At 35.6% G+C, this 14,007-nt stretch overlaps 1 protein-coding gene across 4 annotated transcripts in view; it reads left to right on the forward strand.

Annotated features, from left to right (window-relative positions):
• The window catches only part of ASCC3 (activating signal cointegrator 1 complex subunit 3), a 331,462-nt gene that overhangs the window by 18,806 nt on the left and 298,649 nt on the right, over positions 1-14,007 (forward strand). For all 4 annotated transcript variants that reach the window (XM_033418763.2, XM_033418760.2, XM_033418762.2 and 1 more), the window contains exons 2-3: positions 6,412-6,542; positions 9,277-9,427. In XM_033418763.2, coding sequence (XP_033274654.1) covers positions 6,453-6,542; positions 9,277-9,427 — 241 coding nt within the window. In that variant the 5' untranslated portion in view covers positions 6,412-6,452. The remainder of the gene's footprint in view (positions 1-6,411; positions 6,543-9,276; positions 9,428-14,007) is intronic.

Here is a 14,007-nt window from a genome sequence, read left to right on the forward strand (position 1 = left end):
TATGTTTGATTGTTTCAAATAATTAAATGCACCTGTAATGTGATTCCACTACATTAACCAGTTGGTGGCAATAAAGTACAATAAAAGTAAGGAATACAAGTTCAATATGATTAAGTTAAAATTTTCTATAGGATTTACCATGAAAAAAACCACCCCATTTTGAAATGACATAATAGAGGATTATATATATAATGTTTTACATATATTAAGGCTATTAAGGCTGATGTTTTCTGAATTCTGATCTAAACAGTGTAAACTATATCACAACTTGATTTTTTTAACTTTTTAAAAATAAATTTACTTTATTTATTTTTGGCTGTGTTGGGTCTTCGTTGCTGCACGTGGGCTTTCTCTAGTTGTGGCGAGCGGGGGCCACTCTTCCTTGCGGTGCACAGGCTTCTCATTGTGGTGGCTTCTCTTGTTGCGGAGCACGGGCTGTAGGCGTGTGGGCTTCAGTAGTTGTGGCGAGTGGGCTCTAGAGCGCAGGCTCAGTAGTTGTGGCGCACGGGCTTAGTTGCTCCGTGGCATATGGCATCTTCCTGGACCAGGGCTCGAACCCGTGTCGCCTGCACTGGCAGGCAGATTCCCAACCAGTGAAGCCCACGGCTCGATTTTTTAAACTGGTGAATTAAAATATAAATATTTTAGCTTACTTTTTTTAACGATATGGTTTGTGGGCATATAATTTTATTTTAAGTATTGAAATTTTAAATTCTAATTTTTACTCCATTCGTAGGCCACTCCGTCTTTTCAGTGTTTTTATTCCTTACCTACATTATATCCCTTTTACTTTTTCTTTTTTCTTCCTAATAATTACCTGGTATCCATGATCACCAACAAGTAATTGCTTGGCTTTATACTCATTAGGAAATACGGTTTGTCTCTTCTGGAGTTTTTGTTAATTTTTTATAATTAAAAATACTGTAATTATATTTTCCTAAAGTTGCTATCAATCTGTTAGACCCTTTTTAGACTTGAGAAGCACAGGTTTGGAATATGAAGAATAAATCCTACAATTTTTTATGTGATACTTCAAAATAATATGTACTAGAATTCTAACTTACTCATTATTGGTTAATATCATTTCACAAAGGGAAATGCATTACTGTCAAATTTTTATCTTCCCTATTTGAATGTTACAAAGGGCAGTTAACTTCTTCAAGACAGTTCCTTTTTATCTGTACATATATCTAATCACTGTAAAGATTCATTCAGATAACCATAGTGGGGGTTACTTCAGGCCAACAGGAAAATATTGACTTTTAGGGTTTCAGTCTTTTAGCAATTGTATTTGTTCGGAGGGATCTTTTTATGTGTGCATTTGTCATTTAGTAGGCCACGCTAAATGTGGAATAGAAATTACTGTGGTAACAATTGCTTTGCAGGCCAGTTTATCTTGATGAGCATTCACTGTGTCTTATATATCAGAAATTTTAACCATAAACATTATGACGTTGTATCTTTAAGACCTCCTAGGTGAATGTTTTTTCCTTTCCTTTGGATCTCAAATCCAGCACTTAATCATTTGCATCATTTAGGCTCCACTGTCTTCCTACTGTCCCTGTGTTATAAAGCCTTAACCCTCTATAATACCAACCTTCATTCCTTTGCCAGATTGTTGCCATTCTAAATTTATGGTTTCCGGTATGAGATGAGCATTCATTTGCCACCTGAAAAATCCTTTTATGGTTTATTAATCAATTTCCTCTCATTTTTGGTGGTAAGGTCAAACTTTTGCCTCTGTCTTTAAAAATTCCATCTCATCTTCTTTTGAATAGTCTTGGCAGATCTCAAAGAAAATAGGAGTCATTTTGGTGGAACTCTCTTTTACCATATTTTTTCTCCCCCATTCACCTTCTGCTTCCCATATTACAAACATATCTGCACTTTGACTCATCCATCCCTCCATGTTCATCCTTCCATCCAAGTCTTATCACTAGAACCATGATTCTCTCTCCTGCGTTCTCAGGGACCCGGCTCCCCTAAGTCATAGTCTTTCTTCTGGTTATTCAACCTCTCTCTTTCTCTATTGGCTCTACTCTGATTATAGAATTGTGCTCAACTCTCTCCTGTATTTCTAAAAACTCTCAACAGCATGCATTTTGCTATTTCTTGCCTCTTCTCCTTTTCTTTTCAACCAAGTTCCTTGAAAGAGTAGCTAGTACCCATTTTATTTCCCCATTTCTTCCCTTTCTGTTTATCTTTTCTTTAAATAAATTTTATTTTTATTTTTGGCTGCGTTGGGTCTTTGTTGCTGCGCACGGGCTTTCTCTAGTTGTGGCGAGCAGGGGTTACTCTTCTTGTGGTGCACGGGCTTCTCATTGCAGTGGCTTCTCTTGTTGTGGAGCACGGGCTCTAGGTGCACGGGCTTCAGTAGTTGTGGCTCGCGGGCTTAGTTGCTCTGCAGCATGGGGGATCTTCCCAGACCAGGGCTCGGACCCATGTCCCCTGCGTTGGCAGGCGGATTCTTAACCACTGTGCCACCAGAGAAGCCCTCCATTTATCTTTCACCCACTGAAATTTTCTTTCACTGACCATTTTTTTTGAAACTATGTGTACTAAAGTCATCTAAGACTTGAGAGTGGCTAAGTACACTGGACTCTCTAGCATGACATCTGAAACTTTCTTTTTTCATGTGATACCACTTTCTTCATATGACAGCTCTTTGCTGATCTCTTAGGACGCTGTCCTTGGCCCTGTACTGTCTACTCTCAAGAGGTTTTTTGGGGTACATGGATAGGTTTCATGACATTCATGCAGCCTCTGAAATGGATTACAAAATGTTTATATGTGTATATGTCTATTTTCTTAGGGAGAGGGTCCACAGGCTTATATATATAAATAATTTGACTTAAAGGAATATGTTCATCCATGATTTTAACTACGTTGAAGTGATAACACTAAATTCTGTACTTCCAGCCCAGACCTGTGATATGTTCCATCTGTAGGAGAATTGAGAAAAAAGTCATTCAGTTCACTTTCAGTAAGACCTTGTTGAGAAAGACTGCTGGGAAGCAGATTATGCAACCTAACTCAAGCCACCCAATTCTTAGTATAGACGGAAACTCCTTGGTTACTATTGATTTGAGACAAAATTGAATGGTGACTTCAGAATAAAAGATACTATCTCTAAAACTGGTTCTCAAAGTATGGTCCTTGACCTGCTGCATCACTGGAGAATGTGTTGGAAATATAAAATTTTTGTGCCCCATCACAGTGCCATCTGATCTGCTGAATCAGAAACTTGGAGGTGAAGAATAGGGTGGTGGGGCTTAGCAATTTGAGAAGCCCTCTGGTGACTTTGATGCACACTAAAGTTTGAGAGTCTCTTTGCTGTCCACTGACTCCTACTTTCATTTCTTCTTCCAGATGCTCCAGAAAGTACGTTATCTAGTGTTAGAAAAATCCAGATGTGGTTCTCGGAATCATCTCGTTTCCAGAAATGCTCTCCTAAATTCATTCCCAATGGATACTTGAAATTTGAAGTCAGCTAGCTAGGGAGTTTATTTGCAAATTGGATCATTTTACTTTTCTGATTAAAGTTCTTCAGTGTGGTGTGGATAATCCATCCATTTTTTGCCCCAGCCATTCTCATACCATTTCCTTACAGATTTGTAATGCAATCATCTATGTTTTTTAATCTTTTATGTTTCTGATTTCTAATCTAATTGTATTTTGCTCAGAAAATATGAGCTATATCAGGGGTCAGCAGACTAATATGGTCACCCTGAGCCCAAGAATGGTGTTTTTTTGTTTGTTTTGTTTTTTTAAAGAAAAAAAAAAAGCAAAGATTATACAGCAGAGACTGCGTGTGGCCTGCCAAACCTAAGTATTTACTCTCTTTCTGCAAAGTTTGTTGACCCCTGATCTATATGATACTTATTTTTTGAAATTTGTTGAGATTTACTTTATGGCCTCGTATACATAGACCATTTAAAATTGTTACAAGTGTTGAAAAGAATATATATTTTCATATATGTTAGGTTAAATTTACTAATTTCACGGCTCAAGTTCCCTATTTTTGGTTGAATTTTTGTTGATTTGACCTATCAATAGTTAATCAATTATTGAACTTTCACTTTGATGTTGGACTTGTTACTTTCTTTTGGAGGTCTATTTGTTTTAACTATTTTGAGGCTATTCCATCAGGGCATGCAAATTCAAAAGTTTTATACCTTCTTAGTGAGCTGTATCTTTTCTTATTATGTAGAGAAGTGGGTTTTTTTTGTTTTTTTCCCCCCATCCCTAATAATACCTTTCGTTTTTAGAGTCTATTTTGTCTGATCTGATACTATTGATATAGCCACCAGCTACTTTTGGTTATTATTTAACCAAATATTATTATTATTTATTTGGTTATTATTTACAGCTACTTTTGGTTATTATTTATAGGAGGATCTTATTCTATCTCTTAACTTTCAACCTTTCTCTGTCCTATTTTAGGTATAGCTCTAGTGTTTACTTGATTGCTGTTTAGTAATTCAGTCTGTCAATCTTTTGGGTGTTAAGATTAATTCATTTACATTTATTGTGAGTATCGATATATTTGGACTTGTTTCTCTTTGATCTACTTAATGTATACTTTGTCTAGTTGTAACAGCATACTGGGTTATTTCTTCAGATCTCTCTTTCAGGTCACCACTTTTCACTGTATTTAATCTATTGTTTAACTTATATATTGATAGTTTTTAATTTAACAAGTATTTATTTTTAAAAGTTATATTTTCAAATTTGCCTAGTCATTTTATTATTATTCATTATTTTTAAATTCTCTCTTATTTTGTTAAACATTTCATACAGTTATCTTATATCTAATTACACTAATATAGGAGCCAGAGATTTTTCCAAGTATTAAGCTTTGTAATAACTTCAAAGGGTATATGCAATCAAGAAGAGCAGAAACAAGGAGTGGTCTGAGACATCCTATATGTCCCCCTAGTTGTTCTTTCTTTCAGTCTCACAATAGACACATGCTCTTTGGCCCAAACAATTAGTGAGGTCTCTTAATTGAGTTTTGTTGGTCTTTTCACACTGTGAGAAGTGTTTGGGTTATAAAACATCTCTGTTTTAGACTAGAGTAGGTTTTTATAAGCTCTGCACTATTGACATTTGGGGCTAGATAATTCTTTGTTGTGAGGAGGCTGTCCTGTGCCTTATAGTATGTTTAGCAGCATCACTGGCCTCTACCCACCAGAAAACAGTAGTACCCTCCCAACCCCCCAGATGTGATATCCCAAAGTGTTACCAGATATTGCCAAATGTCCCAACGGGGGCAAAATCATCCCTATTTGAGAACTAGGGACTTACATAGTTTATGTGACATTCTCCAGGCAGTCATGCCTTATAAACATTGTAGTTTTGTTGTAATAAGCTATCTTAAACCAGGATAACCCTCTAAGAGTATTCCATAGATGAGGACTCCCCTCATAGCAAATATAATTAGTCTGTTTGCCAAAAGATTAGTTGTTTAGTTGTTAGCATATAAACAAGATTAGGTCAGATTACCTGACTTCTTTCTTTCCCTGGGAATTCTCCCCTTCCTCAGCTGCTCTAATTCTTTTCTCATTCTTCAGTCTCCCTGTTATCATGGTCTCCTTTTCTCCAGTTTTCTTCCTTTTATTATTAACCAAATAGTTAATGAGTGCCAAAAATATTTTAGTACTGTTTTGTTTGCTAGGGGAGATCAGTGAAATGAAGGTCTTTTTTGTCATGAAGCTTACTCTTTGTGGGGTAAGACAATATATAAATAAGTAAATAAATAAGAGAATGTCAAATATTAATTAGTGCCTATAAAAATAATTGAAATGTTGTACTATGATAGACAGTAACTGGGTAGCTGCCCTGTCTAAGATTGAGTGGTCAAAAAAGGCCCCATCTCAGGAGGCATCTTTTAAGCCAAGACTTTTGTGTCAAGGAGTCAGCTGTATGAGGATCAGTAGAACATTCCAAGTAATGCAAATGCAAGTAGGTGGAAACATGCTTGATACTTTAAGAAGAGAAAAAGCCAGTGAGACTGAAAGTAAGGGATAATGTGAAATGAAATCAGTGAGTGTAAAATGAAATTGGAGAAAAGATGGGCAGGTGCTTTTATCTCTCTCAATATTATTGGCTGTAGTAATAAAGTATTTGACACCTGTACTTAGGAATTGGTAGAATTCATTTGAAGGAATGTTATGGTAGTACCCACAAACAAGTGGGGTTTTTTTTTGTCTGTTTCTTTTTCACCTATAAGCCAATGAATTATTAAATAAACTACTGGGGTAGAAAATGTGTCAGGAGAATTTTTCAACATTGGTAGCAATTGCTTTTTAACTAATTAGTTTCTTTTTTTCTTATACAGGCTAATTTGTTGAATTTGATTACCTCTCCCACCTCCTCTCTACAGATAAATATCATCTTGTTTTGTTTCAGTTTCAGGCTTCTGGTTGTATGGATCGCTGATTGAATAATAGATGGCTTTACCTCGTCTCACAGGAGCCTTGCGCTCCTTTTCAAATGTCACCAAGCAAGATAATTATAATGAAGAAGTGACTGACTTACAGGTAAACGTTTTAGATGAAAACCATTATAAACATAAGATACGGGTAAATATTTGGCATTCGTTTTCTCAATTCTGTGTGCTTTTTTTTGTTTGTTTTTGGCTGCATTGGGTCTTTGTTGTGGTGCACAGGCTTCTCTCGTTGTGGCACGCAGGCTCAGTAGTTTGGTGCCTGGGCTCTCTAGTTGTGTTGCGCAGGCTTAGTTGCCCCGCAGCTTGCGGGATCTTAGTTCCCCGACCAGGTATCTAACTCGCGTCCCCTGCATTAGAAGGCTGATTCTTAATCACTGGACCACGAGTGAAGTCCTTGTGTGCATTTTTAAAAATGGAAAGTTTTACCTTTTTTGGTATTATACCAAGAAGGGGAATGTGCATATTGATGTTTGCTGTGGGAATACTTATCTTAAGCACTTACAAGTTTATTGTGAAAGAGAACAAATAGAACTATGATATTGAATCCTTTGTTAACTTTTCTGTTCCTAAGATACCTGCCTCAATTAATTTTGTAATTTAATCCAGTAATTTACCTCTAGATCATCTGAGTAAGTTTTCAGATCTCTGGTCAAATTCTTATCAAATGTGAATATTAATCTTTTAAACTCTGTAGCTGGTCTCATAATTCACTTCTGTCTTGTCCTTATAATTGGTTGTGGATGTAATAGGCCTAAGGGTCCATGAACTGTGCATATGAAGGAATGAGCCATTTAATATAGTATATGAAGGAACTGGCCCTATGCTGTTTTTTAAAAAACAGCAGTCCCTTTTCTGACTCCTTATTTGACTCTTGTAGAATATTAACATTGTTTCCTAGTAGGTTGGAATTTTATTGCTTAAAGCCCTTATGCAGTTTTACAATTAATAGCTTCACTGAAAGATTGATACTAGGAAAAAAAGATTTGTAACAGTCTTTAGGTAGATTTTTCCTCTAATGATGGTACAGAATTTTGCTACACACAAAACAGTTAACCTTCTTTATGATGGGAGCTATTTTGCATTTTCACAGCAATTAAAATAAGGATATATTCTATACAGTTAATTAATATTGCTATCTTAAACTTGAATTATTTCCTCTCATTGCCTAACCAAGGCCCTTTACAAGTTATTTTTTATTTATTTATTTATTTTTTTGCGGTACGTGGGCCTCTCACTGTTGTGGCCTCTGCCGTTACGGAGCACACGCTCCGGACGCGCAGGCTCAGTGGCCATGGCTCATGGGCCCAGCCGCTACACGGCATGTGGGATCCTCCCGGACTGGGGCACAAACCCGCGTCCCCTGCATAGGCAGGCAGACTCTCAACCCCTGCGCCACCAGGGAAGCCCTACAAGTTATTTTATATAAGAGACGCAACAGAAGATTTTAAAATTTGAAAGTTATAAGGACGACATGCTCATCCCATGTCATTCAATTTGTTTTTGTAGGCTTTTAAACACATTTTCCCCCTCTGGGGGAAGAAAGTGGCAGATATAATGAGCCTCATTTTAATGTAATTTTTTATCTTGGGAAATATCCAACGTATACAAAAGAGAGAGAAAAGTAACGTGAAGCTTTGTGTACCTATGACCCATTATAACAATTCAACTTTGGGCCAGTCTTATTTCATCTCTACATTTGCCTGTTTTCCTCCCCGTAAACCCAGATTAATTAGCTCCATTTCAGTTTAGAAAACTGAGGCAGGGAAGTAATAGTGAATTATGAAAGTAATAGGAATATTGTCAATAGAACCAAGAGGAAAATTACAGTTTTCTGTCAGACCTGCTACTTTTCATTTGGTCACAAGACATCATGAAGTTTAATCCATGGATCAAGTCCAATGATGTGAAGTAAAATTTTTACTGCTTTCTGTGTCAGTTCTTGAGAATGGAAAGATTTATAGTCTCAAAGAAAGTGTGTGTATAGATAAGAATCCCCTGGATGCCTAACTTGTTCTAGGATCAGACTTAGGAAAGCAATACTGATTTGAATATATTGAACCTGTCATAGGAGTCTTATTTTCTTTAAATGCCTTTCATCAAAAAGCATCACATAAAGTTCTTATATACAGTATGGTTTAAGCTATGTTAAAAACGAGCAGGAGGGGCCTTCCCTGGTGGCACAGTGGTTGAGAATCTGCCTGCCAATGCAGGGGACACGGGTTCGAGGCCTGGTATGGGAAGATCCCACATGCCACGGAGCAACTGGGCCCGTGAGCCACAACTGCTGAGCCTGCGCATCTGGAGCCTGTGCTCTGCAACAAGAGAGGCTACGATAGTGAGAGGCCCATGCACCGCGATGAAGAATGGCCCCCACTTGTCGTAACTACTGAAAGCCCTCGCACAGAAACGAAGACCCAACACAGCCAAAAACAAACAAACAAATAAATTAAAAAATAAATTTAAAAAAAAAGCGAGCAGGAAAATGGAAAAGAGGTATGTGGGGTGTTACCGATTGTTATCTGGATGTTGGACATTTTGCTTTTTACTTTGCCGTATGAAAATTATTTCATAATGAGTATTCATTGTGATTAAACTGTAAAAAAAGAACCTTTTTTAAAACATATCTTTAAACAAATGAGATTCTTTTAAATCACAGTTAAATAAAGCTCCTTCTGGGAGATGTAAATTTGGATGTGAGTAGATACAATTTTGAATTCTTGTGGGTAGTGCCAAGTTGTATAATGTAATGCAAAATATATGTAATAAATGATAGAATTGAGAAAATCTTTAATCAGTATGTTTCTGTATTATTCTGTCTGTTTCAGTTGAAGCGGTCTAAACTTCATGAACAAACTGTAGGTTTGGACCTGACATGGATGAAGATTGTAAAATTTTTGAATGAAAAGCTGGAGAAGAGTGAAATGCAAAGTGTAAATGAAGACTTAAAAGATATATTGCAGGCTGCAAAACAAATAGGTATAGTTTTGTTATTTTTTTTAATCCACTAAAGTTCAAAAATAGATGCCTTTTAAACTATATACTATAGAGTGAAAGGTTAAAATTTCCAGGGAAGTATTCATAATTATGAGACAGCCTTATCTATCAAGGAGCTTAGGATTCAGGGAGGCAAAAGTAAGTAATTATAATACAGTCAACTTGAGGGATTTATAGGAATTTAGAGTTTTAAACCACTGTCTTTATTGAAATAAGGATTAGGGTAAATTAAAAATTTTCTGTAGTTGGAAGGAACCTTAAGATGCCCACCTAACACACAGTGAGGGCCAGTACTGAAGCTGAACTTTTCTTCAATTCCTGTTGCACACTAATATTTACATCATTTGATTACATTTGAAGGAAATTGTAGTTAGAGATTGTAACACTCTGTTACAATCTGTTACAATCAAAGTTAGTTTCCCAAAATTGAAGACAGAGTAAAACAAATCATGTGACTCTTTGGTAAAACATCTGAGTTTGTTCATGGAAATTCATTGTCCCGTTCCAGACTCTGATAATTAAAAAGCATAGTTAACACTACTGTAGTTCTAACTTCAAATTCAGGTTTCTACCTATAAAAAGTTCAGACTGATAACTTTGGCTCTGTATGATCTGGCCTTCACCTTTCTTTCTGACCTTGAGTCATCCTTGCTTTCACTAACTGTGCTTCAGACACATGGCCTTTTCTTACTTCTGCAAACTCACCAGGTTGGTGCCTATTTGGGGATCGTTGTACATGCTGTTTCCTGTGCTGAGAATGTTCTTCTGTCCTAATCTTAGAGTGTGTAGATCCTTTCTTGTTATTTTGAGCTCACCTGAAAATTATTTCCTTAATGAGGCCTTCGCTGATCATCTAATCTTAAGCGGTTACCTAGTCATTCTTTATCTTGTAACCCTCGGTAACATTTTCTCCATAACATTTATTATCTGATATTTTGCTTGTTTGTTTATTGCCTGTGTTTTGCTACTAGGATGTAAGTTTCATGAGAATAGGATCTTATTTTTCTTGTTCAACACACTCCATCCCCAGTGCTTAGAATAGTGCTTGGTATATTTTAGGGTCTTAATAAAATTTCACTTGATAAATAAATGAAAAAGTTTTCTCAGGTGATTTCTTAGTAGAACGAAAATTTAGATCCTAACTTCACCATATGCTGGTTGGCAGTTTTCTTCCCTTCACCAGCTTTGTAAGGTGTTTCTATTATATCTTGTATACTTGAAGACTTTTTATTTATAATCATCAAATCTTAGAATTTATTATTCAAATATTTTGACTTTGATGTATTATTTAATTATCATTGGTTTGTAGTATAGTACAATATTGAGTTTAATGCCCCCATAATTTAAGTTGTGAAAGTACAAAATGAATGTCATGTATGTTTTTGCAGTTAGATGATCTTTTGAAGTTCAAGGGCTTTGGTGAGAATTGAGATTACTTACTAAGCCTAGGGAAAATAGAGCGCACTGATGTGATTTGTGACAGCATTTGACATAGACTTTATGTTTTAAGAATACTGAGGCAGTTAGGTTCATTAGAAAATAGTAGCAAAAATGCAAAGTCTCCAATCTACCTAGATTACCTTGAGTAGGATCGTAACCCTTCTGGGCTTCACTGTCTTCATTTCTAAGATGTTAGAATTATTTGTCGGGGGGTGGTCTGACTTAAGCAGTTTTCAAAAACTGTAATATCCTTCCTTTAATTTTATTATGAAAATACCTCAGAATATTTAGCAAAAATAGTATAAAATATTGAGCTTATTCAGTACCATGACTAAATATTTCTTTATTAAATGATGTGGAAATTAAGGTTATTAAAAAATAAGTTATTCTTTAGACTACTTCCCCCAAATATCTCTGAAAAGTCAAAACTTATTGTTTTAAATAGCCGATCATTAAACATAATTCTAGGAGTTTTGCCTGTTAGCAAAGCATCTGAGTCATACTCAGGAACTAATCTATTGACTGACGTGTTTAAGGAATTGATTATTTTGAGATGTAATGTCTCAAAAGAATATTTTCATGACAGATAAAATCTTAGGGTTGTATTTAGGAAAATGCTCTATTATATCTACTTTTTAATGGTGTGTTTAAGTTGAAAAACTATTAGTGAAACTAGTAGTTGACTAGTAGTCATCCACTCTGTCTGAATGAAAATACTGCTGATACTGGAAGTGTAATTAAAACTAGCAGCATTGAAATGATTAGTCTTATGGAAAAAATGTCTTTGTGTTTCCTCTTATATCATTCTTTTAGCACAGGTAATTTTGGTGTAATTGTGTTAAAAACGTGGAGCAAGAGAATAAAGTAAAAAGAACAATGACTTATATTTCAGTTGAGCATAGTAGTATGAGGCACATGTGTATTGACCAGTCAGAGTAATAGGTATTTTAAGCTGGAGGGGACATCAGGGAACATTTTGTCCAATCCCTTCATGTTGTATGTGAAGAAACAGGGTCCTTGAAGGTTAAGTGAACCCCGTGGTTGATTTGTGGCACAGGCAGGCCTAGACCAAAATTCTGAAATGGAAACATGATGGAAATCCTAAATTCTTTCCTTTCCTTGTAGTTAGAGATCATGTTCTGTCCAAGTCTACTTTTCAGCTATTCTCAGATTGACTCCCTTTGCATATTTGCCCTAGTTTAGGCTTTTACTATAGCATGTCTGAACTACTGCAGTAACCTATCGCCTCACCCTTCCTTTCTTATTCAACTTCTTCACAGTCACTAGACTTATCTTTTTTTTTTTTTTAGACTGATTGTTATAAGAAGCAAAGCTCATTTTTATTCCCAGCTTGCTCTTTAGACCAAATTCCTTAGAATGGGAAAGGAAAAGTTCCTTTATGAATTGAAATAATTTACCTTTTCATCTCCTTGCCATTCTGTCACATGCGGCCTTTGTTCCTAACATATATAATGTTTACTATCTTACTTTCCTAAGCAGTCTCTCTGTCATTATATGTTAGCATAACTTTCCCCATTGTGATTATCTGGTAAAATGCTTCTCATCTCTGAAGAAATGGCTTAGGCTTCATCCATGTCCTTTGTTATTCCTTTCCAGTGTTAATAGACAGTGTTCCATTAGAATGGCATCTATTCTATATTTTTTCTCATTATTTGATATTTACCTCTGTCCTCTCCCTCATGGACTGTGAATGCCTTGATGATACAGGGATTCTAGGAATCACAGTGCCTTTGTACTCCAGTGCCTAATGTGGTGCAAGGGATACACAGATGTTCAATAAGTAAATGAAGTATTGAGAATCCAACTAAAAGTCAACCATGGTCTCTACTACCTCTGATGCTGACAATGTCTTACAAGTGGTAGCTTTTTTAAAATTTTTGTTATTTTAAAGTACTTATTTTTCTCTCAGGTTTATATTTGATATATTCTTATACCTTTTTACAATTTCATTCTCCCCACAAAGAGTATTTTAATAATAAAACTTAGCTTGAGGGAGAAAATACTATAAATTATTTAAAAATAGTATTCTTGGCACTTAATCTTAGTTTATTTAATTACTCATTGTAGATATAGCTATCTCCTCCATGGATTTTGAAGGATAAGCATAGTCATATTAACCTATATTCTGCTCATAATGAAACTTTGTCAATATATTTTATGTGCTCTAAGTAAAAACATTTTTGAAAATAAGAGGTCAAGATTCAGAATGACAGTCAGTAAAATGCATTATGTATTAGGCATGTATTTCTGTTATTTAGAGTTTTAAATGATCATTTCAGGAGGCTAAGATTTACACAGAGTACGTAGAAAGTAGGATGGGGGTCAAGAATGGTGGAAAGATCAGTAGAAAGACCCAGCAGTTCCCTAATCAGCTTTGTAAGTGAATCTCTCTCCTAAGGCCAAGCAGAATGATGTAATAATTTTACTCTGAATCCTCAGTACAGATCAGGACTCAGCCAGAACTGAACTAGTTGTTGTTTTTTTTTTTTTCAGTGTTCAAGTTATTTTGCCATACACAGACACATTTGTTTTGCCTTCTTTAATTTATAACCCCTGCTTCATTTGGATTTTGGTGTTTTTATACATTTTACTTTTAATAACTTTATCTTTGAGAAAAGCATGAACCAAAAGGTAGGACAGGAATAACTTACAAAGTGTGATTTAGGGAATTTGGGAATTCATTATGTTTTTTGAGTTGTCAAGGAAATAAGATTTTACTATAAAAAAGTGAGGAATCAAAACTGAGAGTGGAAAGCAGTTTATAAAGTAATGACTGGAAAAAGGAAGTATAAGAAGGTATTAGCAGAATCTGGCAATTCTGTCTATGGAAGCAAGCGTAGGCATTTAGAATAATAAAGGCCTGTTGTGTATGGGATATGGCAGGAGGTTTTGCAGAAGTATTTGTGAAAATAGCTATCTTGAAAATTGTGGATTCCAAAAAAGTTGACTTCTACTTCTCATAGATTGGCAGACAAGGTAATTTGGAACAACTCTCTGCTGAGAATAACTAGAAAAACTATAAAACATAAAATTTGTTTGACTGCATCAGCATACTACCAAAGCAGTGAAGAATTATGGGGCCAAGATCTAGAAGCAGGAAT

This window comes from Orcinus orca, chromosome 12 (genome assembly GCF_937001465.1).
Source record: "Orcinus orca chromosome 12, mOrcOrc1.1, whole genome shotgun sequence".
NCBI lineage: Eukaryota > Metazoa > Chordata > Mammalia > Artiodactyla > Delphinidae > Orcinus > Orcinus orca.